The 27734-nt window shown below is 41.4% G+C and overlaps 1 protein-coding gene across 1 annotated transcript; it reads left to right on the top strand.

The window, feature by feature from the left end:
- Positions 1 to 37: 37 nt before the first annotated feature.
- Positions 38 to 27734, top strand: AZIN1 (antizyme inhibitor 1). Its single transcript, XM_086608780.1, has 12 exons — positions 38 to 234; positions 5857 to 5994; positions 13942 to 14139; positions 16238 to 16411; positions 16703 to 16875; positions 20545 to 20679; positions 21782 to 21863; positions 22966 to 23040; positions 25254 to 25419; positions 25983 to 26101; positions 26279 to 26493; positions 27129 to 27734. The coding sequence occupies exons 3-12, from the start codon at positions 14038 to 14040 to the stop codon at positions 27238 to 27240; spliced, it is 1353 nt and encodes a 450-aa protein (XP_086464906.1). The 5' UTR covers positions 38 to 234; positions 5857 to 5994; positions 13942 to 14037; the 3' UTR covers positions 27241 to 27734.

The raw sequence follows: 27734 nt of genomic DNA, 5'->3' as shown, positions 1-27734 counted from the left end.
CCAGCTGCCGCAGCCCCGCACCCCCGGCCCGCTCCGGCTCTGTCTCTCTCTGCCTGTGCTCTCTCGTCCCAGCGCTGAGCTGCGCTTCCCCCGCCGGTCGCCCCCGCAGCCTATGGCCCTGGAAGGCGCCGCTGCCGCCGCCTGTATTTCTGCTGTAGGTTCCCACATCCCTCTTTAAAAATTCCGCCTAAAAAGAGAAGACGATTTACCAAATCTTTCGGGCCGTTATCTCACGTGAGTACCGGTGTCGGGGGTCCTGGCGTCCCCGGCCTCCTCGCCGGGTCCGGGCTCCCGCCGTGGGGGAGGCGGGAGGCAGCAGGCGGGAGGGAGGGTGGGAGGGAGGCGGTGACGCCCACCCTGAGCCCCGGAGCGGGCCGGGGCGTCCCTTGACCCTGGTGGGGGGAGGGTGCGGAAGGAGCTCTCCTCTCCCTGGAGCTCGGGGAGGGGCAGGCCCTTGTTCCCCCTAGTGCGAGGAGCGGAAGGGGGAGCGGTGGCCGCGGCACCCAGGAAGGGCGGAGAGGCGCCCAGCGGACAGCACCGCTGCCGTGGCCATGCCGGCCGGGGAGGGGGATGGGGCTGGTTCCTCCCGCTGCCCTTTTTCTGTTTGCCCGGCGGCGTGGGGCGAGACCGGCTGCCACCGGCTGCGGCAGATGGAGAGCGGCGGGATGAGTCAGAGCCGACGCTCCCCCTCTCCCCAGCGCGCAGCGAGGCGCCGGGCGATGCGGGGCCGCCACTCGGGGGGCGGGCGGGAGCCGGGGCCCCCCGCGCCCCGGAGGGCGGCGGTGACGGCGGGCGGAGGGGGTCAGCGGCTGCCGCGCTAACATGGCGGACAGCCCTGCGTGTGAGAGGCGGCGAGGCGGGAGGGGGAGGCAGGGGACTGGGGTGAGCGCTGTGCCGGGGCCGCGGTTCCCCCTTCTCCCCCAACCCTGCAGGGCGCGGGAGGGCGGTGAGGCCGCCAGCTCCGCGGGGAGCGGGGGCTCGGCGGCCGCCCTAACATGGCGGATTCCTGCGGAGGGGGGCTGTGTGGTGTCTTCCCCCTCAGCAGCCGGGGCACTGCCCCGCGGCGGGAGACCCGTTCCCGCCGGGCGTTGCTACCTCTCACAGCGTGCCTCTTCGTGGTGAGGAGGCGAGCGGCGTCCTCGCCTGGACCCCTCAAGGAGAGGGGCTGCCCCAGATCCCATTGTGCTGTCCCCTCACCGTGTGGCAGCTGCTCGGGAGCACCGACTGCGGTGCAGGTCTCGGCGGATCCCTTCCCCTCGGGTGCATCCGCACGCAGCAAGCCCCCGCAGTCCCAGAGGGAGCAGCTGTGTGACAGGCTTCGCGGTCGGCTTGGCGGGCAGAGAGACCGGAGAAGCTCTGGTGGCACGGCCACGGCATCTCTCCTCGCCTGCTTATCAGAGGCCATGTTGTGTGCGTGTAACCGTGGCTATTCATCTGGGCTCCCACTGTCACCCTTCTCTTTTCCCCCCTCACCAGTGGGCGCCTGCACGAGGCCTCTCCCTGTCCCTCTCGGCATGGTGGACTGGTGTGGAGGGGGCTCGCGCTGAGGAACAGGGCGGCAGTGGGAGCTGTCAGAGCACTGCACAAGTGCTGGGATGGCAAGGCAAATTGCCTTCATGCAGAGGGGCCGGTGGGTCCTCCAGGGTACAGAAAGTGGAGCCCTTCCTTCCTGTTAGCAGTCTCCTCTCTTTGCCAGGTTGTGCTTGCTGCTCGTCTCAAGGATGCGCGTTTCCCCCTGCCCTTGGTCAGTCTGTTAGAGTAGCAGTAGCAGGCTTGGTGCTGCTAGTGCTTCTGGAAGTCTCTTGGTTGAGCCTCAATCTCCTTGGCTTGGCTGCCTCCGCTGGTACTTGTAGTCCAGTTGGCCACTGCTGTGCTGGTGGCTTTCAGAAAGTACAGAGAAGAGGGTCCAGTCCCTGCTTAGCTGATGGCTGGATGTGTGCGTGTAAAGTGTGTGCACCTGGACGTCAGGGTATCCCAAGTGTGTGTGCGCGCTCGCTGCGGTGCTGCTCCCTGTTTGGTGAGAGGTCAGCAGAGGTGCCCATTACTGGTTATAGTGGTCAGTAGAGGTGCCTGTTACTGGTTGTAGGAGAGCTGGGAGTGGGAGGCTCATGGCATATGTAAGGAGGATGGTGCAAATGCAGGAATGTGGGGCAACTGGCATGGCTGAGGAGGATGCTGTTATGGCTCATTACTAGACAGCACTGCAGGTCTTCTCCAGTTGTCAGTGTGGGCTCGTTCAGAGCCCAAGATGTGTGTCTGTGCTGGGGGGAGCCCGGTTGTGGTGAAGAGGAAAGTAAGCGAGCTTAAATATTCTTTTGAGCCTTTCTGAAGTGCATCTCCTGCAGTGCAAAATCCTGCACAGCCGACATGTGCCAGCAGGCAGGAGTGCTGCGTTTCAGACCTCTGCAGCAGTCTCCGGTGACAGAGCAGGATTTGATTGTGTAGTCCCAGTCGAATATAGCCGCCGTGAACGAAAACACTGTGCGGCGTCCAATGCAGTGAGTTAGACCTGCCTACCCTCCTAGCCAGACGCGTGGCTGGGTCTCCAGCGGGGTGTGTGGGGGGGAGATGCTGCCCCACTTCATCTGCCTCTGCCCTGACTGCTGGATTTTTGGCTCTCATGGTACTGCACTTGACGGCTATTCTTCCCTGGATAAATGTGAGAGGCAGGAGTGCTGGGGGGGAGGTGGGGGTTGTGAATAATGGTGATGGTAGGAGGGGTTTGTTCCAGTCTGGACTGGTCCAGTCTAGTTCTTCCCTTCCTGTCACCGTGTGAACAATGCTGCTGCCGCCGCGGCTGATGGTTGCGACACGGCAGCCCCCTCCCCATGTGCTTCAGGCTGTGGTGAGCTCCGTTCCCCGCCTGCTCTGCCTGCCCTGGGCCGAGCCCCCTGCAGCCAGCCTCCTGCCTCCCATCCCTCCTGCTGGGCCTTGAGCTCTAGGGGAAGGTTGTTAAACCCTAGAAAAAGAGGGGTCTTTACAGGACTTTGGGGGAGGAGGGTGGTGTTCGGTGGTGAACAGCACTGGGAATGTTTGTCCCGGGGTGGGGGAGACAGTTTCACTGGAGGCAAGAGGCAGGCTTACTGCGTTTCAGTGCTGCAGCCTGCCCCCAGGCAAGCAGCTTGTGCCTGTCTGCTCCCTGTGCTGGAAGGCTGGTGCAGGTGTGTGTTTGCAGCAATGCTGAGCTGTATGGCCTGGAAATTATTGCATCTCTCCAATTAAAGGAGAGACAGAGTGCTCTGGAAGGGAATTAAGACTGTCCCTTCCTGAAAGAGAGGCTTAATCGTGTAATGGACTAATTTGGGTATAATGGCAAATTTCAGTTCAAAATGCTGTTGATGTAATGCAGGAGCAAGAGTGTGGTTGATGGGAGAATTCCTCATGGGCCTGCACTCCCTTCAGGACCTGCTCTCCAGGGACCTCCTCGCCATAACGCCCTGGCCCTGATCTGGAAAAGGCCTATTGTAACAGAAGAATAGCTGTTTTTTTTTTTTGTGAAGCAGAGTAACTTTGCCTCCAAGTCTGTTGGTTGGTGTAAATATGCAAGATCATCATATTGCTGGGTTTTTAGGATTTTGTTCACGGATATTTTAGCTCTGGTCACTCAGGGTCTCTTTCCAGAAATGGAGAGTTGCAGTGGATCTTTTTTTCCAAACAAAATTAATCAGTGCATTGTTGGTCAAGCTGCAGTCAAACTTGAGGCGCTTGCTAGTAGAGTATGCTAACAGATGATCTATAAATACATGTGTATAGGTGTCACTTGAGTATTAAAAGGCAAAGATGACTTGTCTTTTATTCTCATAACTCAAAGTTTGCTGTTTAGCAAAGAATGCTTTTATACCTACTTTAAGACCATTAAACAATGAACCCTTCATTGTGGCTGATGACATGTGCAATTTTTGTGAGGCTGGGTTTGTCCATATGGGTTATGGACATGTCATACACTTCTGCTGCTTAAAATAGTAGTCCTGCTCTTCCACAGTACAGTAATCTAACTCTTTGTGCTGGTTAAAGCAGAGTAAAGTTACTCTGGTTTGAAAGGCTCAAATTGTACCATTTTCCTCTCTGGATATTTAATATTGGCAAACGTGCACAAAAGAGAGCAGTCAGACTGTTTTCTGTATGTTTGTGTAGTTCCTTCAGATAAACAATTCTCATTTACAAGAAATTCTGAAGAGCAATTAGAACTCATTACAGCTCATAGTTGATATTGCTACAGAATATGATTGGCTTTCATTCCAACTCCACGGGAACTTTCCTTGCACACTTCCTCCTTGGGTCATTTGAGAATATTTATTGGAATAGTACTGAAGGTGATATTTGTCTGAAGCGTGGCTTTTTGTAAGTTTTGTGCTAAAGGTCATGCACTCTCCCTAAAGCACCTCTTTTTATGACTTGGTTTGCTGGGAAGATAAACTGAATTCATAATCACTGGAAAATTTATCAGAGTTCTTTAGTGTAATCAGAACAGCGCTAGAAAATAGTGGACCTACTAGTTAATTTTACAAAAGGAAAGTGTTGCCAGTTTTTAAAACTTGTGTGCATACTCAGAAATAAAAGTTACTGATTTCTTGCTTTAGTGGAAGAAGGAGACGAGATTATATGTGCTGCATATACATTAATTCTAGCTGGCAAAATTCCTTAATATCTCAATTGAGGCACCTCCTGAGGTTTATTTTTAGTATTATATGCTATTGAATGCTAATTTATATGGTAAAGGTGACAAGATTGTTTTGTGGAGTTGCTGTGAAACAGGTACCCTCAAGTTACATTCACCCTGCTTGTAAATCAGTACTTTATAGAGTATACTAGTTTAGTTTTCTAATAGCAAGAATAAGTGGAAAAATACACTTCAGCAGTTTGCTTAACTGTCATGCGGTTGAAAATACGATCGTTTGGGTTAGGTGATTCCCAGAAGCCAGGTTTTAGTAGTCAGCACATGTAGTCTCATTTAAATAATGAGACCAGTAAAGATTTATTTTTACAATAGGCTGGTACATTCCATGTTTCATGCCATAGACCACAGTGAATTTGTAGAAACTTCGTTGTATACTGAGTTTACACATGACCAGTCCTGTACTGTATTTAATTCCATGAAAATGACAGTTCTTTTTTAGAGGGAATAACTTCTCAGCAGGGCTGGTTAATGTTTCCTTGACTGCTTTTTACATTCATTGTACTGTTTTGTGCGAGTGTTTTACCTTAATTTGAGTAAGCTAGCCTTGTACTTTAGAATGCTGCTCTGGTGTTGTGTGTAATAGCCTTTAAGGGCCAGCTGAAATGTTTCCTCATTCCTGAAGGCAAGCATAAGTTTCTTTTTACTGTCTTGCTCATCTCTGGATTTGTCTGTATGGTGTTCAGTTTTGCTATATAAAGCAGTATTTTTCACCCAGATGCCATGTTCATTCACAGCAGAGTAAGAAAGAACGTGGCAAGGGAATTCTAAAATAGAAAGGAAGGGGCAGGGAAGAATCACAGCAGTGACAGGGTTAAAAACACTTCTTGGAGGCTAGTCCAGTATGAAGGCATGCTACCCTAAAGCAGGATGGTGAAGAGCTCTTTGCCTTTAGTTTTGAAAACCTTCCAGTTCAGACTATGAAAGATAAGTTCAAACAAGCAGTTTCACGTGCCTAATTAATGCGTTTTAGCAGTTCTTCATACATCTGACTTGATCTGGCTCAGTTTACATTCACTCTTGAAAACTGGGCATACTCTGTGATAATAAACTTTCATGGTGGGGTGTTGCAAGCCTCCTTAAAAAGCACTACTGAAAAGGCATTTGCTACATGTTTTAAGATAAAGTTTTTATTTTGTTCTGGCTTTGAAATTTATTTTTGCATGCATTTTCTCCCACAGGGCAAAATCTCTGATCAAGTTTACAACTATCCAGAGGGCTTAGGAGAAGTGCTTTATAGAGAACAGTTCGACTTCAACGCTGAGCCACCTTGGGAACCTAGCTGATGATAGTAGGGTTCCATCTCCTAACTTGTCCATGTAAGTCTCTTTTCCTTTTCTTTTCATCTGTGTGCAGGAAGATAAGCACTTCCAAAAATACAAACAGCATGTATTGGTGTTTTGGTAAGCAAAATAACTGTCTTGATGTAGATAATGAAAATCTGAAAATGGTGGTGTGCATATTTATGTGAGGCTTTCATTCAAGGGAGGACTGTAATTTCTGCCCACCTAATACTTTTCTCAGAGTTATCTGATGAATTTCTGAGAGACTTAAACATGTGTGTGTAAACTTTGTAAATAGAGTTACTTTTCTGAATTAGGGCTGTTGGCTGAAGAAATCCTAAAATAAAATGCTGTAACTTCAGTCTGTCAGTGGTAATTCTGAAGTAATGAATTGACACTGCATGACTGTTAACATCAAATCATGATTTGCTGAATACTGTGTGGTTTCTTAGCGTTTTATACTGAAATAGTTAAAATTTGCAATTGTAAACAGTAACTAATGCTGATGATGAAGGGCGTGCCTTCCCAAATGCCTGTCTCCATTATTTGCTAATTACTATCCACTTCCACAAATAGTTGTAGTTGAGCTACAGTAGAATGTGGAATTCTGTGTTGGATGGAAATTGTGTACCAATTATAAATGCCTTTACATTTTTAAGAGGCAAATAGTTACTAAAGAAAAACAAAACTCATGATAACAGAAAACGAATAAATGTGCATAGCTGATCTTAAGGAACACAGAAAACTCTGGAATGTGTGATTATCCTGTTCTGTTAACATGAAACGATAGCTTTAAGTGGTTTTAACAATAGCCTTAAATGCATTTGTAATATCTGAGTTAAGCTGATTTTATACAGTGTTACTTTTTTCCTGTCTAGCTGAAGGCATTTTTGTTTGGCTTAGTACCTATAAATTATATAATGCTTTTTAATGCAAAACTTGAGAATGAGAATGGTTAAGTGCATCCAACTGAGCCAGGTGCTTTTCAAAGACCACAAAGAGTCCAAATGTCAGTTGTGTTAGTATGTCTCCTAATAAGGTACCTACTGCAGATGACCCTGTTCTTTGAAAATACTGCAGTAAGGGAGGCACAGGGTGAGCTTGGTTTATCGTGATTTCTGGCTTTATCTCCAGAGGTTATGTGTTTGTTTTGTTTGAAACTTACTGGATTAACTGCATATATCTGGTTCTGCGTAGATGACTGCCCTGTTCAAGTGAATACAATTATCACTGAAAATTCTCTGAATATCACTGTTATTTTGTAGGTGTCACATGATTTTTGTAATAAAAAGATCTGAGAAAATTGTTTCTCTTACTCAATTTCGGCTCACTTTTGTATGTGGGTAGAACTCTTGCATGGAATTTTGCACTTTAACAGGAATAAAGTAAAGTAGAAAAAAGATAGGAAAGGCAGAAGGATTGTTAGAAGGAAGAAGTAAATAACGTATAAAATCTTAATGTACTATAAACTCATTTTAGTTTCTGAAACTGTTCCGAAGGAATTTTGGCTTTGGTCAAAGTTTTTGTCTGAGAAGATTGTTCTGATACCTTCATTGAGATTACTCTTTAACTGGTAGACTGATGTGCTGTGGCAAATAGTACAAGGTATAGCTTCTCCTAGAATGGAAATGCCATGGGATTTGCTGTTTTTCTAGCTGAATGTTCAGGTGATCTGTGTGTTTATTTTGATCTTGGATCTATTATGTGTTCAGTAATATACTGTATAGAAATGTAAGTAGTTCAGTATTGAATGTAGTGGTGATGTAGATAGCAGTAGTCTGCAAGTGTTTGCCAGTAAATCTGTACCTGTTTTGGTGTGCTGAAACACAGATGATTGCCTCAAACACAGCTAAGATGTAAGTTAGCTAGCTAATTGGCAGTTTGAGCCGTGTTCAACTTGTGAAATGATTTAATGGGAAAAAGGTCAATCGAGCTTTTAAATATAATTATTACTATCATGTTCCAATGGAACTCAAATAAAAATCTTCTGTCTGAAGGTGTACTTACATTGACATTAAACTTGCTTCCTTTTTATAATTCTTTCCCTCCCACTTTTGTCCTTGTGTTACACTGGCCAAGGAAGAACTTGGGATTTAGCTCTGTCTTGCTCTTCAAACTGACTTCCTGAGCAGTCTGGCACCTGTGGTCTGAAGTCTTGCTTTTGAGAATCTGTTCTATGTATTGCTACATCTGATTGATTAGAAATGGAGGGAATTGGTGACGGAAATCTGATCTATTAAGTGAGCCCTGTCTATGCCAGGTGGAAGCAGTAGTTGTCTGGACTGGCTAGCCTTTAAAGCTCTCATGACTTTATCTAAGTGGGACTTGAGTGGTAATTAGGGAACAGGAGGGCTGGGAGTTTGGAGGGTTGGGGGCAATGGGGAGGCAAAACCCTAATACCAAGGAAGTAAAAGGATAGAATAGGTAAGTAACTGCTTGCACTGTCATGAAAGAGAAGTGCTGGAAGGGTGCCCCAGAACTATGCATGCATGTACAACAGTACTCACTTTTGTAAGCTTTGCTAGCTTATTGGCTTTGAATGATGTATTCAAACTTCAAGAAAACAAAAGGAGGTTCTTGAAAGCATGGTTCCTGTAGAAGATGTCAGATGGGGCATTATTTTTTAGTATCTACCTCCTTTGCTTGCTTACTTCAGCAGAGACACTCTTGTTATGTTGCTCGTTTAACTGTGTGGAATACTCCTGAGGGAATGGTAGGATGCAACTAACCTAAGCTGTGCAGGTACTCTGCTATGACCCTCAGTGGATTTGTGCTGAGACGTAACTTGGGTAGTGCAAAATGTCCACTGCCACTAGAAATGAAGACACCTGCTTCAGCACTTCCATCATCTGGTTAGTGGCTGCATTCAGCTAACTGAATGGTGAGGATGTAAGATGGTGAAATGGCATCTTGGAATATTTTTTTAAAAAGATAACTCCCATTGTAAACAGGCATTTCCTGCACTGAAAACAAAGGACTCATGTTTCTACGGTTTTAGTATACCTGTTCTGTACTTCATTGCCAATGTTGGTGACAAAATGCTTCTACTTTTTTTGATCAGTTACCCCTGAAGAACTAGTATTGTAAGCAATGTGAGGTGAATGTATTTTACCTCTTTATGATTTTTGCATCAGCATAATTGTTAATCTCATAAATATTTATTTTACTTAAGACATGTAGTTGAAGGACAGTATTGAGAGCCCATTTGGTTTGTAAAGACTTTTCTCTTTGCAGAGTAAGTTTTTATTAAAAGAACAAAACCTCAAGTTGGTGGGGTTTTTTTGGCCAAACATGTAGTTCTGACAATGTAAAGAAAAAAATGGAAAACTAGGTGTTATGAATGCTTGTGTATGATAAGCATGTGTTTAGTCACTTTTCAGAGCATTTTGGTTTTCTTCTATTCCAGATGTCTGCATTAATTGCAGTGTTTAAATATGTAAACTTTAAGATAAAAGTTCTCCAGTGGGAAATCATTGTGTTCAATCCTAAAGAGCCTGAGGATGTAACACTTACTTCAAAGAAAGCAATTGCATGCCTCTGTAGAAGTCTCATGCTACTTGACAGCTTTTGTTTGCCCTAAAATATATGTCCTGGAGCATTGTGCAGACTAACATTTCAGGTGGTAAAATGGGTGGTATTACCACACAAAGTCTGTCAAACCATGACTTGCAGTAAATCAACTCTTCCAGCAAGGACTGAACTCTGTACTGTAATGATTTCTGACTCATCTTGCAGAGATAGAAGTCGTAAACCATCCTCTCGATTTCCTTCTGTGTGTATTCACTTGATCTTTCACAAATTTTATCATTGATTCTCCTCCCCTCTTAGGATAGAAACCATTCAGACCGGAGTAAGGTTACAGCACAATCCCAAATCCTACTGCTGTGGTTAACCCCTTAGAGACATTTCTCAAGAATGCACTGTTTTGTGGTGGTGCTGTTGCAGTGCTGGTAGGAATTTCAGTTTTCTCTTTGTATAATATTCTTCCTGTCTTCTCAACAAGACTGAAAAGATGTCCTTTCTTCTAGAGCAGGAGAAATTAGAGAGGAGAGGAATGGGCTGTGACTCTGAGGACAGAAGTTGGTAGGCTAATGTTTGCTTTTTTACTAGATGAATTTTGCCAAATGATAAAGCTTAGATGTGACAGATATGCTTAGAAAAAGCGATCACTGTTAAGCAGCCTCGTAGAGGTTATACCAGGTTGTTTATGGTTTGTTGCAAGCTATTTTATTAAGTCTTTACTAGCATGGGTTCCTTTTTGTCCCTGCCTCTTGACCATAAGATGCTTTTGGATGAATGAACTGCAAGAGACAATGTCTGTTTTAGGAAGTGACCTTCATTGATGCTAACAAAAAGCTCTTGCTGCCTGATTAATCTTTGCTGTTGTTCAAAGCTGATGTCAATTAGTTGAGTAAAACACAAATGTCTTTATCATTTTCTTTTTTTATGGAGCAGCCTGCTCTTCTGAAACCAATACACTAATTTCTGCTCTCAAACATATATTTTTCTTAAAATCTTTGACTTTATAAGTTAAGACTGAACTTTGGCTTACTCTGCTGACTTACCAGATCAGTGTTCTTGTTGTTGTATTTTGAGGAGTTAATGGTAAAGAAGCCTCTGCCCCTCATGCTTTACTTAAACCAGTTTGCTCCTTCCTCCCCGCAGTATTTCCCCAAAAGTAAAAGGGCAGCTTTTGGAGGAAAGTGTTCTTCCAAACCATTTCTGTCTGAAAGCTATACACACCACAATCATCTAAACTATGAAAAAAAACGTTTTCTGAGCACTACAAAATTAGCTTAAATCTACTCTCATGTAGCTCAGATGAACACCAAGACTTGAAGGAAGAAAGCTATCTGTTGTTTAGATTGGGCTTCTTTATTTGAAATATGAGGCACAAGCAATTAGCGTGCAGAGCGTGTGTATGTCTGGTGAGTCTGTTCAGTGCTGTGACTGGTTCCACTGGGGCTGGGTGTACTGAGACCTCCAAGCAATATCGGAGGTGTGCATTCCTTCATTGGAAGGGACTCTTGACTGTCTGCACACTTCAGAGTGGGAGAGGTGGCTTGTGGTATGAAAAAAAACCTCAAAACAAAGCCAAACCAAAACCCAAACCACCAAAACTTTAAAATCTAGCCAAGTAGTATCCTGGTATATACAGTAAATCCTTAAGATGCTTTAGGTTTGCTTTCAGGCTTTTTAACAGGTTTGTACAATATGTCAGGGAATTCTGAGTTTATCAGAAACAGAATTTGTCCAATTTGAATAACCTTAAATTGAAGAAGCTCAGATATGAGGCTTCTGCCAGCCCATTCACTTTTCACGTGTGAGTGGGGAGGGGGAAAGAGCAACTGGGATCATGGAAACTCATCCTGTACAGTGTTACTGTGTTGAAGTGTTGCCAGTGAGTTTTGCTGAACTTTCTGAAGTGACAGGGCAGATTAGATGTGTCCTGAAAGATTTTACAGATTTAGATGCAGCACAAAACGTACTTGGCATTTGAAAATTTTCCTTTAACACCCTTCTGTGTCACAAAAGGATTAAAAAACTTGTGGCTTTTGAATAGTTAACAGATTACTACGTTTGAATAATCTGCTGAAAATGAAAAGCACTTTGCTCTTCCATTTGTTCACCATGGTTGTTTACTTATTCTTCTCTTTGGTATTATTTTTCTTGCAAGAAGGCAACAAAAGAGCTATTATTGTAGAAGAAAAGTTTAATGTGTTTATTACACAAGCAGCAAGTTCCTGAGGATGCATGAAGTACTTTAAAACTTAAACATTAGGCTGTTTAAGTCATAGTATAAAGTAGTTCTAAAAGAATTAAACTCTGCTGTTAGGTTTTTTCTTCTTTTGATCCTCACTTTCTGAATACTCCAGAACTATATCAAATTTTCAGTAAAGTGCTGATGGTAGCTTTTCTTTCCAGGAGAGGAAAAAAAAAAAAAAACCAAAACACAAAACCAACCCTTTTTGGTACTTTGCTCCTGGAAATCATGGATATTTTATGGAGGTGAACGTGTTGAGGACGCTGCTAATCAGCTAGCAAATCAAGGATACTGATGAAGTTCCTGTTCAGGGGGTGACAGCTACATAAACATGACTGTGGCGTTCATGTCTGTTTCACTGATTCAAAGTCAAACAATACACAAGCTTAAAGATGTAGCTGACTGAAGGCATTTTTCCTGGTTATTGGTGTCTACTATCACCTAGCCATTGTTTTTATAATTGTAATGTATTTAATTATCTCGCTGATGTAAGGATTTATCTTTCTCTTTCATAATTGTTTTGGATCTTCAAGATGTACTTAAATAAGCATATGACTCACTGTATTTGTGAGATGTGTGTTCTTACCCGGCATACTTGTCTTTTATCGTTCAGCTTCTGAATATAACAAAATTCTCACTGCCACTAAGTTAGTCACCTGGCAGTAAATGCTTCTGTTAAGAAACATAGGTGGCATACTTGAGTTATGCAGAAAGTGTACAAAACATGCTGGCTCTTTTCCCCATTATTTGGTGTAATGACAAGCAGGAGCAGCTGCTGCTTAGTAGTTGTCTTAGTATTAGCTTGAGGTAGCAGAAGAAACATCAGACAAAGCTGATAGCATGGCCTTGTAACAGTTTGAGGCCAAAATAATAAATTTAGCTTTTAGAGTCTTAGTGAAGCATTTTTTTTACCTTCAGCTGTAATGTTTCTGGTTTCATCAACACTTAAGTAGAAAAATGATGCTGTTATGTTAAGGGCAAGTACACGTGGCTTTAGAAAACAACTGTAACTTTTTATAAATACTATGCAGCTTCTGTTGAAACATTAAGTCTTGGGTGTTCATGTAAAGAAAGTCTAGTTAGCTGACTAGTTTTGAACAGTCTTGTGTTAGTCATAAAGATGACAGTTGAAACAAAAAAAGTCTGATCAGTCAGTTACTGTAAAGTCATAAGTAATAAATTGCTTTTAAACAAGACCTACACCTAATGGAATGCAAGTTCCGTTTTGTAGAATATACTGATGAAGGTATATAATCAACTGTTGGTGGTTCTCTGCTGTCTACTACTTTTTACTTGAGACTCTGACTATTTAATCCATATTCTAAGACTGTGAATATTTAATAATGCTTTCTATCTGGGGACCTTGTTGATTCAGGTTGTCTTTTGAAAAATACTGCTTGTAAACACATCTAATTTGAAGTGAAGACTTGAGAATAAACAAGATGGAAATAAAGCTGGTCTAGAACTGTTACTTTCTTTTAATACCACTTCTGCTTACTGAGATTGTAATTTTTAAATCTACTTCTAGCTATTGGCTTCCTTCTGTTAACTTCTATTGCAGTGAAGATTTTTAAGTGTTGTAGGTCGTTTTATGGACAGAACAACAAAACAAATGTCTAGTAAATACAACATGTGAAGGCAATGGTTATAAATTGGCATCTAAACAAAAACCAGCATATTAACACAAATATGTGAATCTAACAAATATCAATGCTAGCATTTAATCAACTACCTACAAGTTTTCTTTTACAAATTCAGAAATGTTGTATTCAGACATTCAGAAATGTCTGTATTCAGACAGTCTTCCAATTGCATACTTGAATACTAATGTTGCTAAAGATGCCTTACTTAAGAGGAGCCAGGGTGTTTGTATGCATATGCTGCACTTGCAGTATTTTCATAGGTTGCTGAAGCTCAACACAGATCAGTGTGCACACAGTCTGGGGTGCTTCTCAAGAACAGCCTTACATTGTGGGTTTCTTGCTTGTCTTTAAGCTAGTGTCAGATTTAAAGTACATGGCGTCTGTTTTATTCTCAACTTCAGAATTGCACTAGCCTGGCAAATGGAGGGTGGACAGAGTGAAAAAATATTTGATTTTTGTAGAGTGTGTGTGTTACTGTTTGTAGTACATCAGATGTAGAAAGCTGTTTCTAGTGTTTAAATAGTGGCATAGTATGCTTTGTGCCTCTTTTCCCATTGATTTGTTTTCTTTGTACAGTTTGTTGCATAATTTAAGGACCCGGATATAAGGCTTGGAAGCCCATCCCTTGTGTTTCTTGGTTTATGACTGTCGGCTTTGTGGAATACGGCTGAGATGAAAGGATTTCTTGAGGATGCAAATTACTCCATTGGCCTGTTGGATGAAGGAGCAACTCTTGCAGATGTTATTGACAACTGTATTTATGAACATACTCATGTAAGTTTTATAAGTTTTCCAAATCTCCTGGTTTAGTTCTCTAAGTCTTCAAACTAGGTCAAGGTATTTAGCACTGATGAGCTGACAGCAACAGAGGAACAGTCGGCTAAAACTCACCTTATAAAGTACTTTCCTCTTCTAATTCTACTTCTTTGCTGTTTGTTTGCCTCAGGCTGGATTCTGTTGGGAAAATTTGGGCAATAATTGTTATGTCCCAGAGTGTGACTAGCAGGAAAGTAGTCTTGCTGATGTAGTTAAATACAGGTTCTTATCTCATTCTTTGAAAAGATGTTGTTGTCAGTGGGGTTTAGACCAGGAACTTGAAATTGGACAAGTAGATATTGCTGAATTAGAAACACTTTTTTTTCTCTTTCACTAAAAATATGCCAGAGTTCAGACAAATATGTTTGCTGAGCCAGTTTAAAGCCATGTTTAAAATTTCTGTGGTCCATCACAGTTGTATGGTTATACATCTTCCTGTTACCCATCTCTGTGTTGGAAACACAGGTATGAGCAACAAGAGCATGTTGTGAGGTGCTGCCTTTTTTCTTTCAAGAAAATGAACTGGTCTAAAAGCTGTTGAGGTTTAGCAATCCACTGGAAAGAAACTTAAATAATTCTGTGTACACAATAGTAGTTTTAGTGAATAAGGCTTCACTTGCTTGTTAGGAAGGAAGATGTTGTAGCCTTTGTTTTATAGATAAGATTGTAGAAAGAAAGAGCTTTAAAAAAAAAGAAAGTTTCGTTAAGCAATTACTGTATCCTTAATATGCCATACTTAGGAGTTGTTCACTTTTTCATTGGTTTATCAGAACTCATGCTCAAATACAAGTGCTCAACTATAGTGCAGCAAATAGCTAAATCCCATGGCCTTCTGAACTCAGGTGTAGGATTCCCAAATCCTGATTCCTAATATTCTTTTTCTGTCTAGCAAATAAATAGGTAAACTACTGGCAACATGTCATGTCTCCAACCACTGACTGGCTCACAGAGGATAGCTGCCTCCTGCTGCTTTCATTTACTCCTTTAGCTCAAGGGGTAGAGGCCTGTGCCATGGATCTAAGCTCCAGATCCCATTCCTGCTGGTGACCCGTACAGGGGGTCAGTATGCTTCCACCCGATGGAATTTCTATTTGTGTTTTTTAAACAGAAGTAAAGACATTGTATACAATAAGCCACAACATAGTTTCATATCTGCAAAAGTCAAGTGCTAGAAATATCATTTGATGTACAGTCTTAATTCAAATTGAGTATATGTTTTTGTGATGGTCTTTTATTGATATACAGTAGGCCATTCGTTTACAGGAATTTTACTAAGTGCATATGATAAACTAATATAGAATGATCTGTTTGGATTTTGATCCCCTACATCTGCATCATGACTTGATATTGAGAAAGACTATGGTAACAGATGCACAAGGGGGACTGTTAACAGTTTCCAGAAAACTACCTGTGCATTTTCTTACAGATTATGCACTTGATTCTGCAACCTTAACACACCAAGTTTAGTTTTTAAAGTTCTATTCGAACTTTGTGCTTCACAAGATGTGGAGAACAGTCTCAAACCTGACTTCCTGACTTAAAATACTATCAAACAAATTTTCAGTAACATGAACTACTAGCTAGATGTTAAAATAATGGTAGTGCATTAGATTTTGTTCCTCGTATAATAAGCTATAAATTCTGTTGAGACTGTGGAAGCTATCATCCCAGTGGATTTTCTTCCTCCAAAGAGTTGCAGACTTCTGAAAATACAAAGCTGGAAGAGATTTGTAACCTGTTCTGTATTTTTAGATAAAATTTAAGTAGTATCTTTTGTTCAGGAATTTCAGAATATTATCTAAATAGCATTCATAATAGCTCTGAAGTGGTAGGTATTCCCTTTCATTATTTTTCTTAAACTAGTTCTAATTGAAAGTAAAGTGAAAGTAAAAGGTGAAAGTAAAAATTAGGATTATTCAAGGTCAAACCTAAAAGTTAATAGCAGGATGAAAAAAAAGTATGTAATTCTTTAAGACCTTGTTTCATGGGTTGCTTAGATTTTGACAGCAAAGCCACAATTTCAGATGCTTTATTTTCCTATTTTTCCTTTTATTAGGCTGGAAAAAGAGCATTTTATGTTGGCGATCTTGGAAAACTTGTGAAGAAGAACATACAATGGCAGAATGTGATGGCACCAATAAAACCATTTTATCCTGTAAGATGCAATTCTACTCCAGGTGTACTCGAAATTTTGGGAACCCTTGGTGTTGGATTTGCATGTTCCAGTAAAGTAAGTTTTGTGTTCTGTGTGTACCTATGTGCCTTATTTTCTTCCATCTGTCTGCTGTTTTAAAATAAACTTTTTTGGTAGTAAGTGCCATTGTTATATATACTATAACTAAATTGTGAATTCCTGTGTAACTGGCTGATGAACACCTGTACTTCCACCCTAGCAGCAGTGGATAATTTTCTCTTTAGTGTATTTGAACTGTTTAGTGCAGTACTAGAGCACATCTAACAAAAATTCATTAAACATAGTGCACTGGACTGTGTCAAACTCTGGTACGCTCCTGTTTTCCAGTCTGAAATGGCATTGGTACAAGACCTGGGCATTTCTCCTGAAAACATTATCTATACAAATCCTTGCAAGCAAGCTTCTCAGATAAAGTATGCAGCAAAAGCTGGGATAAACGTCATGATTTGTGACAATGATACTGAACTGAAGAAAATCGCACGTAACCATCCAAATGCTAAGTAAGTGTCAGAACTCTGGTTTTGCTTTTTATGTGGTGGAAACAATTCTGTCTGTGTTCTGGGTTGTTTGAGTTGCAAGTAAGGTACATGGCTTCTTTAATACAATTCACTTGTTTCTATTTTTCTCTTTAAATGTCTCTTTTTGAAGGTAGCTTTCTTGCAACTTTTCCCCTACTGGGTCTCAGCTTCCTAATACGATAGTAAGGCCCTTGTTTTAGGAGAGATCTTGCATTTTGATTTCATAGGGCAATCTTCATGTAAAGGTTTCCGTGATTAAACTTCGGAAGTCTGGTACCTAATCATCTGCAAGTACATCTTCCTCCTGCTCTGTTGTGACTTCACTGTTTTCTTTCAGGCTATTCTGTTTGGATTGTTAGAAGCTTCAGCTAAAGTCAGGGCTGAGACTGACCAGCAAATGAGTGTGTGCAACAGGTCCCATCTAGGGTTTGGGTGTGCTCTGCAAGACTGTTAAATATATCTGCAGGTCTTTCCCCACAATTCAAACAGCGGGAAATTGTAATCCAGTTATGTTTTTAGTCACTTCAGCATTGGCCCAGGTTCTTTCTGTAGGGAACTGATCAAAACTGATGTTCTGAAATTCATTGCTGCTAGTGTCTCGTGGTCTCTTTTGGACTGATAGGTGCTCACATCATTAAGTGTCGCGTCCCTCACTTAGGAATACTTTGGCTGTGGGCCATACCTCTAAGAAATTTGGAGTCTGGGCCTAAAATTAATGTTACAGTGCTTTCCTGTGATTAACAAAGGTATAGCTTCCCACAAATGTCATCAAAGTGTACTAAGAAACTGCATTCTTGGCATCCTTCACAAAGCCCTTGGTTCCAGACACTTAGTAAAGTGTCATGTCTTCTCCTAATACTGTGGCCATAGTTGTAGAATTAGGAAAATTCTATGGAGTGCAGTATCTGGAGACTCTGCTCATCCCACCTGGTTGTTATTTGTTTGGGTTTTTTTTAAGACTACCTCAAGAGTTAATATTGTTGTTGCTAGTGACTACACTTCATCCTCATGGAAACTTATCAGTTCTTTTCGTACTGGAGAGTTCTTCCTGTGCCAAGAATGTTATCTATGATAAATAATTTTGTGTGTACAATCTTGGCCTTAACATGCTCCATGCATTTGAAAGCCTTAGCAATGCTAAAGCTGACTCTTATGTCATTAGCATTTTGCCAGTTATCACTGGTCATTTGTTAGTTATGTTGATTTGTTTCCTTAAGTCTTAACGGCCTCTTTTAGAAGATGTCTGTTGTAACATCCACAGCAAGAGAAGTTAGGATGCAGATTTTTCTTGAGCCAGAGAAATTGTGAAGCAGGGAGACAGGATTGAAGGAGTTTCATGAGCTAAGAGAAAAACAACATGAACTCTTTACTTCTTTTCAAGGATCCCATAGTCTAATATTTGAAAAAGTTCCTGTTTACCAAGGACAAGAAACTCAATTTCAACAAAAGAACTGCAATTTGCCATCTAAATTTTCTATAAACCTGATCTCCAGCTCTCCTATTGTGTAGCAATTTGTTCGTTTGTTTAATTAGAATTCTCTTATTCCGGTCATTAAAACTCTCATGCTGAAGTGACAACTGAGTTTTCTTCTCTTGCTTCCTTGGCATACTTTCAAAAAGTCAAAGCTTTTAAATAACCTTGTTCTTCCTATGTGTGGTTGTTACAGCTCGGTTGCCTTTTTGTAGATTAATTATGCTTTGCTGAGGAAATCCTGCTTAGAAAGCTGTAATTCTTTTCATTTTCTGAAAATTGTTGTGACTTTCTGCACTGAACTTGGTAATGGGTGGGTCTCTCTTTATAATTGGTGTTTCTGTCTTTGGAAGTCTTGGTAACTTGAATGATTGCAAATTCTTTTTAAGAAAGAAGAGAAATGTCAGAAAGGAGTGTTTAGTCTTTCATTTCTTTCTACCTTTGGATTTTTTCAGGCAAAGTTAAACCGCTAAGGTTGCTGGTGTCTTAAAAGCTCCAGTAGTCATGGTTGTTCTCAGTATCAATGCTTCCTTAAAAATAAACAAAAAATAATTAAAAAAAAACACCAAAAAAACCTCAAACAAACAACCACAAAAAAACCCACAAAACAAACAACAACAAACCAAAAAAAGCAAACACCCACATCATCCTCTAGCCCTGCTCTAACTGGCTGAAATGCAGGAAGAAGAATCTTACTAGATTTCTAGAAGTCAGAATTACACTTTTTCAGTAGTTCGCACTAGAAAATATCGTGACTAACGTATAATGCTGCCGTAACAATTCATCAATAAAATTTAACATTAGATATCTTTAAGAAATGGTTTTGTCTAATCTTAATGTGAGGTTACAAGCCATAGTAGTATGAATTTGAAATTTTTTTACACTTTGAAGAGTTTAACTTTTGACAATTTTTGTTACATTTAGCACTGTTTCCAAATGCTTTACAAAATATTGCTTGACTACAGATTTCTTGAACAGAATTGTCTGTGCTAGTGGAGAAGCAGGAAATGAGAAGCTAGTGACAGTTTCTCCAGATAGTGTTATGAATTAAAATTAACAAGGATTGCTGGGCAGTCTGCGTGAGAACTTAGCTCTTTTTTTGTTTTTAACAAAATGCATTTTAAACACATCATGAGTTATTTGGAAAGGGCTTTTAGAAGTCAAGGTAGCTGTTAGGCTACCATGTGTTTTGTAGTGGCTAGGCTAAGTTTTGCTTGTTGCATATCTTGAAAAGAACTATTTCACTTTGGGTGCAGATCTTCTACCACTTGTTTTTGCTCTCTGTCTTGGCTAACTGTAGCATGTTCTGTGCAGTCTGTGTATTTCACGATGCAATTTCTGTTTAGTTTACCATGTGGGTGATCAATTTGCATGTATTGTGATGGCTGGGGAGGAGGAATCCAGTGACTTTCTTAGTGGACAACAACTTGAACTTGAGTTCTGGGGCGTATACCTCTAGAGGTTTTGATGTGAACATGCCTTTGCTACTCAAGTGTTACTTTAATGTAGAAAACTGTCAACACTGGTACTGCAGTTTGCCAAACTTACCCAGATGAGGCTTTGATTGGAAGGAGGAAGCTGTCTCACTGCATAAGACTATAAGAGATGGTGCTCATGGCTTTCCTACCCCACAAATGTGCTGGAAGAAGGGACAGGGAATGGACTGACACCTGTACACTGTCCCCAGTCCATGCACTCAGCCAGGAGGGGACGGAGGTGGAGGGATGTGGCCAGGGTGTGCTTTCAGTGTCTCAGCCTAGTGTTCTCCGGATGCTGAGTTTAACCAAATGTAACTGAAAGAGAATCTCCATGCTGTCGTCTTGACTAGAAAGAACAGAGATGGGAAAAGCATATTACAGTCTTAGTGGTTTTATAAGAAAGTATACTTTATTAGAAGGTAACATTCTCTTTTATTACAGCACTCAACAGACTCTTGCTGCTACAAAAGAGTCTTAGTTGCTGCTGCATTTCGAAATCCCTTGTCCTTGTTGGCTCCATGTTTTAGCCCCTAATTGCTAGTTTTTTCTCTGTACAGGATTGTTTTTATTAGGTTCACTTGACTCATCCATCGATGGAGCTGGAGTATTGACAACATAATCAACAAACTCCTGACAGTCTTCAGGCTTCACATGTGCTGATGATGTAAACCAACTGCCCCAATCATCTTCCCCTTCTCTTAGGCTCTTACTGCACATTGCCACAGAAGACATCACTGCTGATGAGGAGGTGAACATGAAGTTTGGCACCACCCTGAAGAACTGTAGGCACCTTATGGAATGTGCTAAGGAGTTGGGAGTCCAAATAGTTGGTGTCAAGTGAGTAACTTATTAATAGTTCTCTGGCTGAGCAGATGTTTGTATGATGTACTCAAAAGTAGAATACAAAGAATTTTTTCTCTCCTTCGGCTATTTTAAAGGCTGGTTTTTTTTTTTAAAAAAAGGAAAAAACCCCTTTAGGATCATGAGTGTTTGCTTGCAAGCAAAGTGCTAATATACAAGCAAAATCTAATATGAAACAAAGTAACTATTACAGACATCAAAGCAATTTGAAATAGAGTATGAGAAATCCTCCTGTCAGCGTAAAAGCAAAGTTCAGAAGGCTCTCCTGTTTTCTAACTGTAATCTTCAACTTAAAGCATAAACGTACTATAATCATTACAAATTATAAACTTATTTAAAAATTAAATTATACTACTGAGAAGTGTAGTCTTTTATGTGTCTAGTCTGACTTTTAATGAAAATCACGTGGCTTTTGTGCATTTCCACTATTAAAAAATTTTTTTAAAAAAGGTATTATGACACTACTTAAACCTTTTGGCCAAGGAACCAGAGGGGATTCAGGAGCTTGTGAGAGGCATCAGTACTTCTCTGCTTCTGATGACCTGTCAGTCTTGCTATGAAATTAGGACCTGGCCTGGAGTGAAGAGGCTTCAGAACAGGGTGGCAGTGGGACATACCTCTCCTCACTCTCCCCAAGGTTTGGGAGAGGGTAGAGAGTGTGCGCAGTACAGCCCTGACTTTGGGAAGAAGACTGGGTGGTGCAGGAGAGAGGGTGTACAGGCAAGGCAGTACAGAGTAGGTTAGGAGCGGGGAGGCTGTACACAGGTGTTGTGTTAGCATTGGCACCTAACCACTTTGATAGCGAAGACTGAAAGGTTCAGTATATCTGGTCTTAATTCTTAAAGATGAGAATGTTGTAGGACATTTTCAGCATTAAGAGCAAGACAGGCAGGCGCTAAGTACAAATCCGATGGAATAGAAGGCAATTGTCTTTGCACAGTTACTGTGTGATCCTGCAAGTTTGTCTTGAGCAGCTTGGGAATTAATTGCTTCCATTGCTGTTGTAGATGATGAAACGGTTTGCTTGGTCTGAAAGCTGCATGGTTCATTGTATTAACTGCATTTTTATTTCTTTCAGATTTCATGTTTCAGGCTCTTGCAAGGAACTGCAAACGTACATTCATGCTATATCTGATGCTCGGTGTGTGTTTGACATGGCTGTAAGTAAATCTATAAACACATGCAATTGCTACAGTATAGGATCTATTCTGTTCTAATCCTACTAACAAGCCAACTACGCTATTTCCAAAGTATATCAATGTAGGAAATGGAACTTTTAGTAAGGGGCTGAACATTCCACTGTGAGATGTGTGGTAGAGGTAAAACGAACTTTATAATACTAATCGTGAACGAAGTTTAATGACTACTGTCCCACTGACACACAGTAGGCTTGTATGCTATTTTCAAGTAAAAAATTAGTTTCCCACGTCTGGTAAAGGCTTTTTGTGAAAGTCAGGTCTCATTCCTGTAAATATACGGTTGACATTAAGTTAAATTCAATACTAAGCATTTGTATGCTGGCATTTATCATGATATAATTGGTGCATGTGGTCTCTGATTAATAACTAAGCATCATAAGAAATAGAGGTGTCATTGCAAGGAGAGGAATATCCAAATTGAATGAAGAGGAATGGATTTGTTGGGTGCTTCAGGTGACTCTTGTGTCTTAATGTTCTGTGTATTTCTTATATTGCAAAATTCAAAAATCCCTTTTCTGAACGTCTATCTTTCTGTAAATGAGAAGCTTGTAAACTAAACAGAAGAGTGCAAGTCTTACTACTCTTATTACTGGAGTTAGTGCATTAGCTGTGACTGGTAACACAGGGAGAACATCAGAACTGAAGTTCTCACTGATCTTTGTGCAAGTTCATTATAACAATCTTCTCACGTAAGCACTATCCAAAAGACTTGCACTATACATATTTCTAAATTCCTAAAACTTCTATTTTGTCAGAATGCACCACCCTGTTCAGCAAATATTGTCTGAATATAACAAATGCCACAAGATGGGAGTTGATGTTGCTGTGGGACTTGTACTTGACAATTGTGTAGCCAGCCTCTGTTGACATCCAAAGGCTATTACTACTAGGTTTAATAGAGCTGTACCAACTTTTACGAGGACATTACTCCCTCGCTAGACATACTGTGCTAAATATGCTCAAAAGTATGAGTACACAGAAAACAACCACAGTAAGGAGTGACAAAAAAGTATTTTTACAGTTACAGTTGTCTGCATGCTTACATTCTGCCTCTCCATTTTAGGAAGAATTTGGCTTTAAGATGAACATGTTGGATATTGGTGGGGGCTTCACAGGTTCAGAACTTCAGCTGCAAGAGGTATGTAGGGTATTGGAAGCTGAAACTCTTTATTTTGATTTAAGAAGTTGAAGTGTTTAATCTTCAAACCGTAACTCGCATTAATAGCTGAAACCTGTTCTGAATTCCATGTTAGGCTGTAATTCATAGATTCATAGATTTCTAGGTTGGAAAAGACCTTAGAGATCGTCGAGTCCAACCATCCCTAATCCCCATTAAACCATATCCTCAAGTAGATCATCCACCCTATTCTTAAACACATCCAGGGATGGGGACTCAACCACCTCCCTGGGCAGCCTATTCCAGTGGCTGACAACCCTTTCAGAGAAGAAATACTTCCTAACATCCAACCTGAATCTCCCCTGACTAAGCTTATGCCCATTTCCTCTTGTTCTATCACCCATCACTAATGTAAAGAGCCCTTCCCCTACCTCCCCACCATCTTTTCTCAAGTATTTATAGGCCGTAATCAGGTCTCCCCTCAGCCTCCTCTTCTCCAGGCTAAACAGCCCCAACTCCCTCAGCCTCTCCTCATAAGTTTTATTTTCCAGCCCCTTGACCAGTTTAGTCGCCCTTCTTTGGACTCGCTCCAGGAGCTCAATATCTCTCTTAAAGCGAGGGGCCCAAAACTGGACACAATATTCCAGGTGCGGCCTCACCAGTGCCGAGTACAGGGGCAGGATCACTTCCCTGCTCCTGCTGGACACACTATTCTTGATACACGCCAGTATCCCATTGGCCTTTTGGCCACCTGGGCACACTGCTGGCTCATATCAAGCCAGTAGTCAACCAACACCCCTAGGTCCTTCTCTGCCAGGCAGCTCTCCAGCCACTCTTCCCCGAGCCTATAGCGATGCTTGGGGTTTTTATACCCCAAGTGAAGGACTCTGCACTTGGCCTTATTAAAGCTCATGCCATTGGCCTCAGCCCAACGATCCAGTCTGTTCAAATCCCTCTGAAGGGCCTCCCTACCCTCAAGCAGATCGACACAGCCTCCCAGCTTGGTGTCGTCCGCAAATTTACTGAGGGTACATTCAATTCCCTCATCCAGGTCATTGATAAAGATGTTAAACAGAACTGGACCCAGCACTGAGCCCTGGGGAACCCCACTGGTGACCGGCCTCCAGCCGGATTTAGCCCCATTTACCACCACTCTTTGGGTCCGGCCATCCAGCCAGTTTTTAACCCAAAGGAGGGTGTACCTATCCAGGCCAGCAGTTATCAGTTTCTCAACCAGAACACTATGAGACACTGTATCAAAGGCTTTACTGAGGTCAAGGAAAAATTCATAAGATCCAAATGATTGGTGTTATATTCTTTATCATGGGTAGTGTATTCAGTCCTTGGAGGTGATTATGACTTTTTTAATCCTGTTCATATTGGGTGAATGCTGACTTAAGCATTTCGTAGATTAAATTAACTGTCCTAAGACACCTTAACAGTAATAATTCAATTTTTTGGCAGTTGACTGTTGTTGTCCAACTAGTTACTCTGTTACATTGTTTGGGCCAGGATTGCTTAGCACGCTTTGGATCATAAACCATATTGCTACTGTGTGAAAGTTCTGGTACTTTGCTTCAGAACTGAAGGCTAAAGGTCTCACTTCTATCTTTGCTTTGGCCTAAATGGGATCCTTTGTACGCAGTGGCACATAAAACAGAATAACCTGCCTACGCTGTTATGTTGTCTTAAAGGCAATCTCCTTCAGTGTAGGACGGTGAAAATGATTCAGAGAAAAGTTACTAACAGCAACCAGGGCTTTTCTTTGCGTTCTAACTGTTCTGTTCCTCGTCCAAAATAATTGTTAATCTTCAAATATCTGGCTTCAGATTTGAGCATCAGTATGAAATAATTCATTCTGTTTCTAATACAACAGTAGATAGAACTGATCACAAAAAGGCCTTTTCCATGTCCTTATGGATTCATGTGTAATTTTATGTTTTCTGTTGAGCTGGACAAACTTGGAAATTACTTGTGCAATCTTGAGTCTACCACAACTTGAACTTTGGCTAGGAGGAGGGACTGTGTAGTACTCAGACTCATGGCACTTAATCTTCAGTGTTTAGCAGAATTGCCTATTTTCTTAAACTTAAATTCAGTAAATTTTGGACCTCTGGTAAGGGCAGAGCTTTTGGTGTGCTTGCTAGAACAACTGTTGCTGACTGAAAGCGTGTGTGTATGATGTACACATAAGCTGAGTTTCGTTGGTCTTACCTCTGACTTGAATTTCATAGGTTAATCATGTCATCAGGCCATTGCTGGAAGTCTACTTTCCTAAGGAATCTGGTGTTAATGTGATTGCAGAGCCTGGGTGTTACTATGTTTCATCTGCATTTACACTAGCAGTTAACGTCATTGCAAAGAAGAGCGTTGAGTATGATAAACTTCTTCCTTCTGAAGGTAAGGGTCGTGTTTATCTGCTTCGTGTCATGAACCAGAACAGGTAACTGCCCACTCTTAGTCAGGGTGGACTAGTTTGTCTTGGCATGTATTTAATACATTCCCCTATTACTCGCGCTGCAATCCATGTTTTGGTTTCTGATCGTGTGTTATCTGTGTTTCTCACGTTGCTATCTTTCTGTGGCCCCTGTTATTTCCTTACTAGGTTTGACTCCTCGATGGTTACACCTGTAGTGGGTTCTTTACAGAAGGTGTATTGAAGGTTCTGTATTAGAAGAACAGAGAAAAACATCATAGAGCGAGCAGCTTCTCTGCTAAAGTAGCGATTGGATTTATATTCTTAGCAGTGACTGTTACTGAAAGTATTAATTTTATTAAGCCTCACACTTAATGTTACAACTGATTTATAATCTGGTCTCATACAGATCACTCTGCTCATAATTCTCCCATTCCAGTATGTGTGGAACCCTCTTGTCAGGAGAAAGCAGTTGACTTAAGTTAGATTGCAAAAGGACTACTTATGACAAAAAATGCATGCAAGACAACTTCTTTTTTACTTCCAGTGGAGCAAACCAGGAACGAGGATGAACCAGTATTTACATATTACATAAATGATGGTGTTTATGGTTCTTTTGCAAGTAAATTGTCTGAGAAACTGAATACTATCCCAGAGGTTCACAAGGTGAGTCCTTCTATATTCTTCAGAGATAATCCTTAATTACCCTTATGTTTTTATATAAGTTTAACACTTCATATGTCTGTAAAATTATACATAAGGATAACTTTATAAGTAATATATATTTGAAAATGTTCTTATAAATAAACTAAAGCCTGAATTACCTGAATCATTTCCATATAGAAATACAAGGAAGATGAGCCTCTGTTTGCCAGCAGCCTTTGGGGTCCATCCTGTGATGAGCTTGATCAAATTGTGGAAAACTGTCTTCTTCCCGAGTTGAGCGTTGGAGATTGGCTGATCTTTGATAATATGGGTTCTGGTACCTTAGGTGAACAGTCTACCTTTAACGACTATCAGAGGCCACTGATTTACTACATGATGTCTTTCAGTGACTGGTAAGAAAATTCTCTTGATAGTAGCAAGATTGCTTTCACTTCCTTCAAGAGTGGACACTTAACAGCCAAATATAATTTGTATTTGATGGCAAATACAGAAAGATGCAACTGAGCACAAGAGTGTGCCTTTAGTTTGGATATTTTACTCTTCTGTCTTGGCTTTGCTAAGACTGAACTGAGCTGTGATAAATGAAACACCGACTTTGCTTTAGGGTTGACAAAGGAAAGCAAAATACCCGATGTGGACTTTGAGTTTAGTGATTGTTGTTGCTGAGTGGTAGCCCTTTACTGCTTGACATCAGCTGTTGAGGTTTCCCAGTGCTAGTAATTCCAGCTTGTGGCCAACATCAGCACCGTGGCTGTAGGCAGGAAGGGCAGTAACGCTGTGGGGTGATGGTGAGAGCTGGGTAACCTGTTTCAAGGCTGAGGTAGCCAGAGCCCTGTGCTGCTGCCAGTGGAGAGTGGCTGCCTTTCTGTGCCTGCCAAGGACTCGCATAGCTGAGTCTCCCTTCTGCTGAGCCTGGGCCAACCTGTCCAGGGGCAGCAGACGTCACATGCTGTATTCAAGGCTGGTTTCTGATGTGAAATTGTACGTGAAAGCACCTTATTACAACTCTCATCCCTTTCTGCTGCAGGGATGAGATACAAGATGCTGGAATTGCTTCAGACACATTGATGAAGAACTTCTTCTTTGTGCCTTCTTGCATTCAGCTGAGCCCGGAAGACCGCTTTTCCACTGCAGCTTAAACAGGCATTAACGCTTCATTTAGACCTGCAGTTGCAAGTCTGTAGTTTGTCTGGTCAACATTCCAGTGTGGAAGAAATGGAACAATCTTGAATTCAATTCATTCTCTTTGAAACTTGAAAAAATAGTAGTAGCTAATGGGGACCAGGCAAAACAAGCTACAGCTACAATTCACTGGGGAATGGGAGGGTTAGATAATGGTGTCCAAATTTAAAATCAAGTTCATTCAACCCCTGAGCGTTTAAATATGCAACAAAATGGATGACTTAGTGGAGATGGAAACCCATCACTTGGGTTCTTCAACAGTTTACATACAAGTACACAGTTTTTATACTAAGGATTCCTGTTAGAAAAGTCTTGTAAAGTTATTGTCTTTCGCCCGGATATATCAAATGTCAGTGGGAGACCAGTGTGACTTCATTAGATGTTTAGTGTATTTAGAATGTGTAAATTTGTGCTTTGAACTGTAGTTTAATAAATGTAAAATTGCATCATA

This window comes from Tauraco erythrolophus, chromosome 3 (assembly GCF_009769465.1).
Source record: "Tauraco erythrolophus isolate bTauEry1 chromosome 3, bTauEry1.pri, whole genome shotgun sequence".
Classification (NCBI taxonomy): Eukaryota; Metazoa; Chordata; class Aves; order Musophagiformes; family Musophagidae; genus Tauraco; species Tauraco erythrolophus.
The sequence above is the reverse complement of the archived record's forward strand: the minus strand, read 5'-3'. Positions and strand labels throughout refer to the sequence as shown.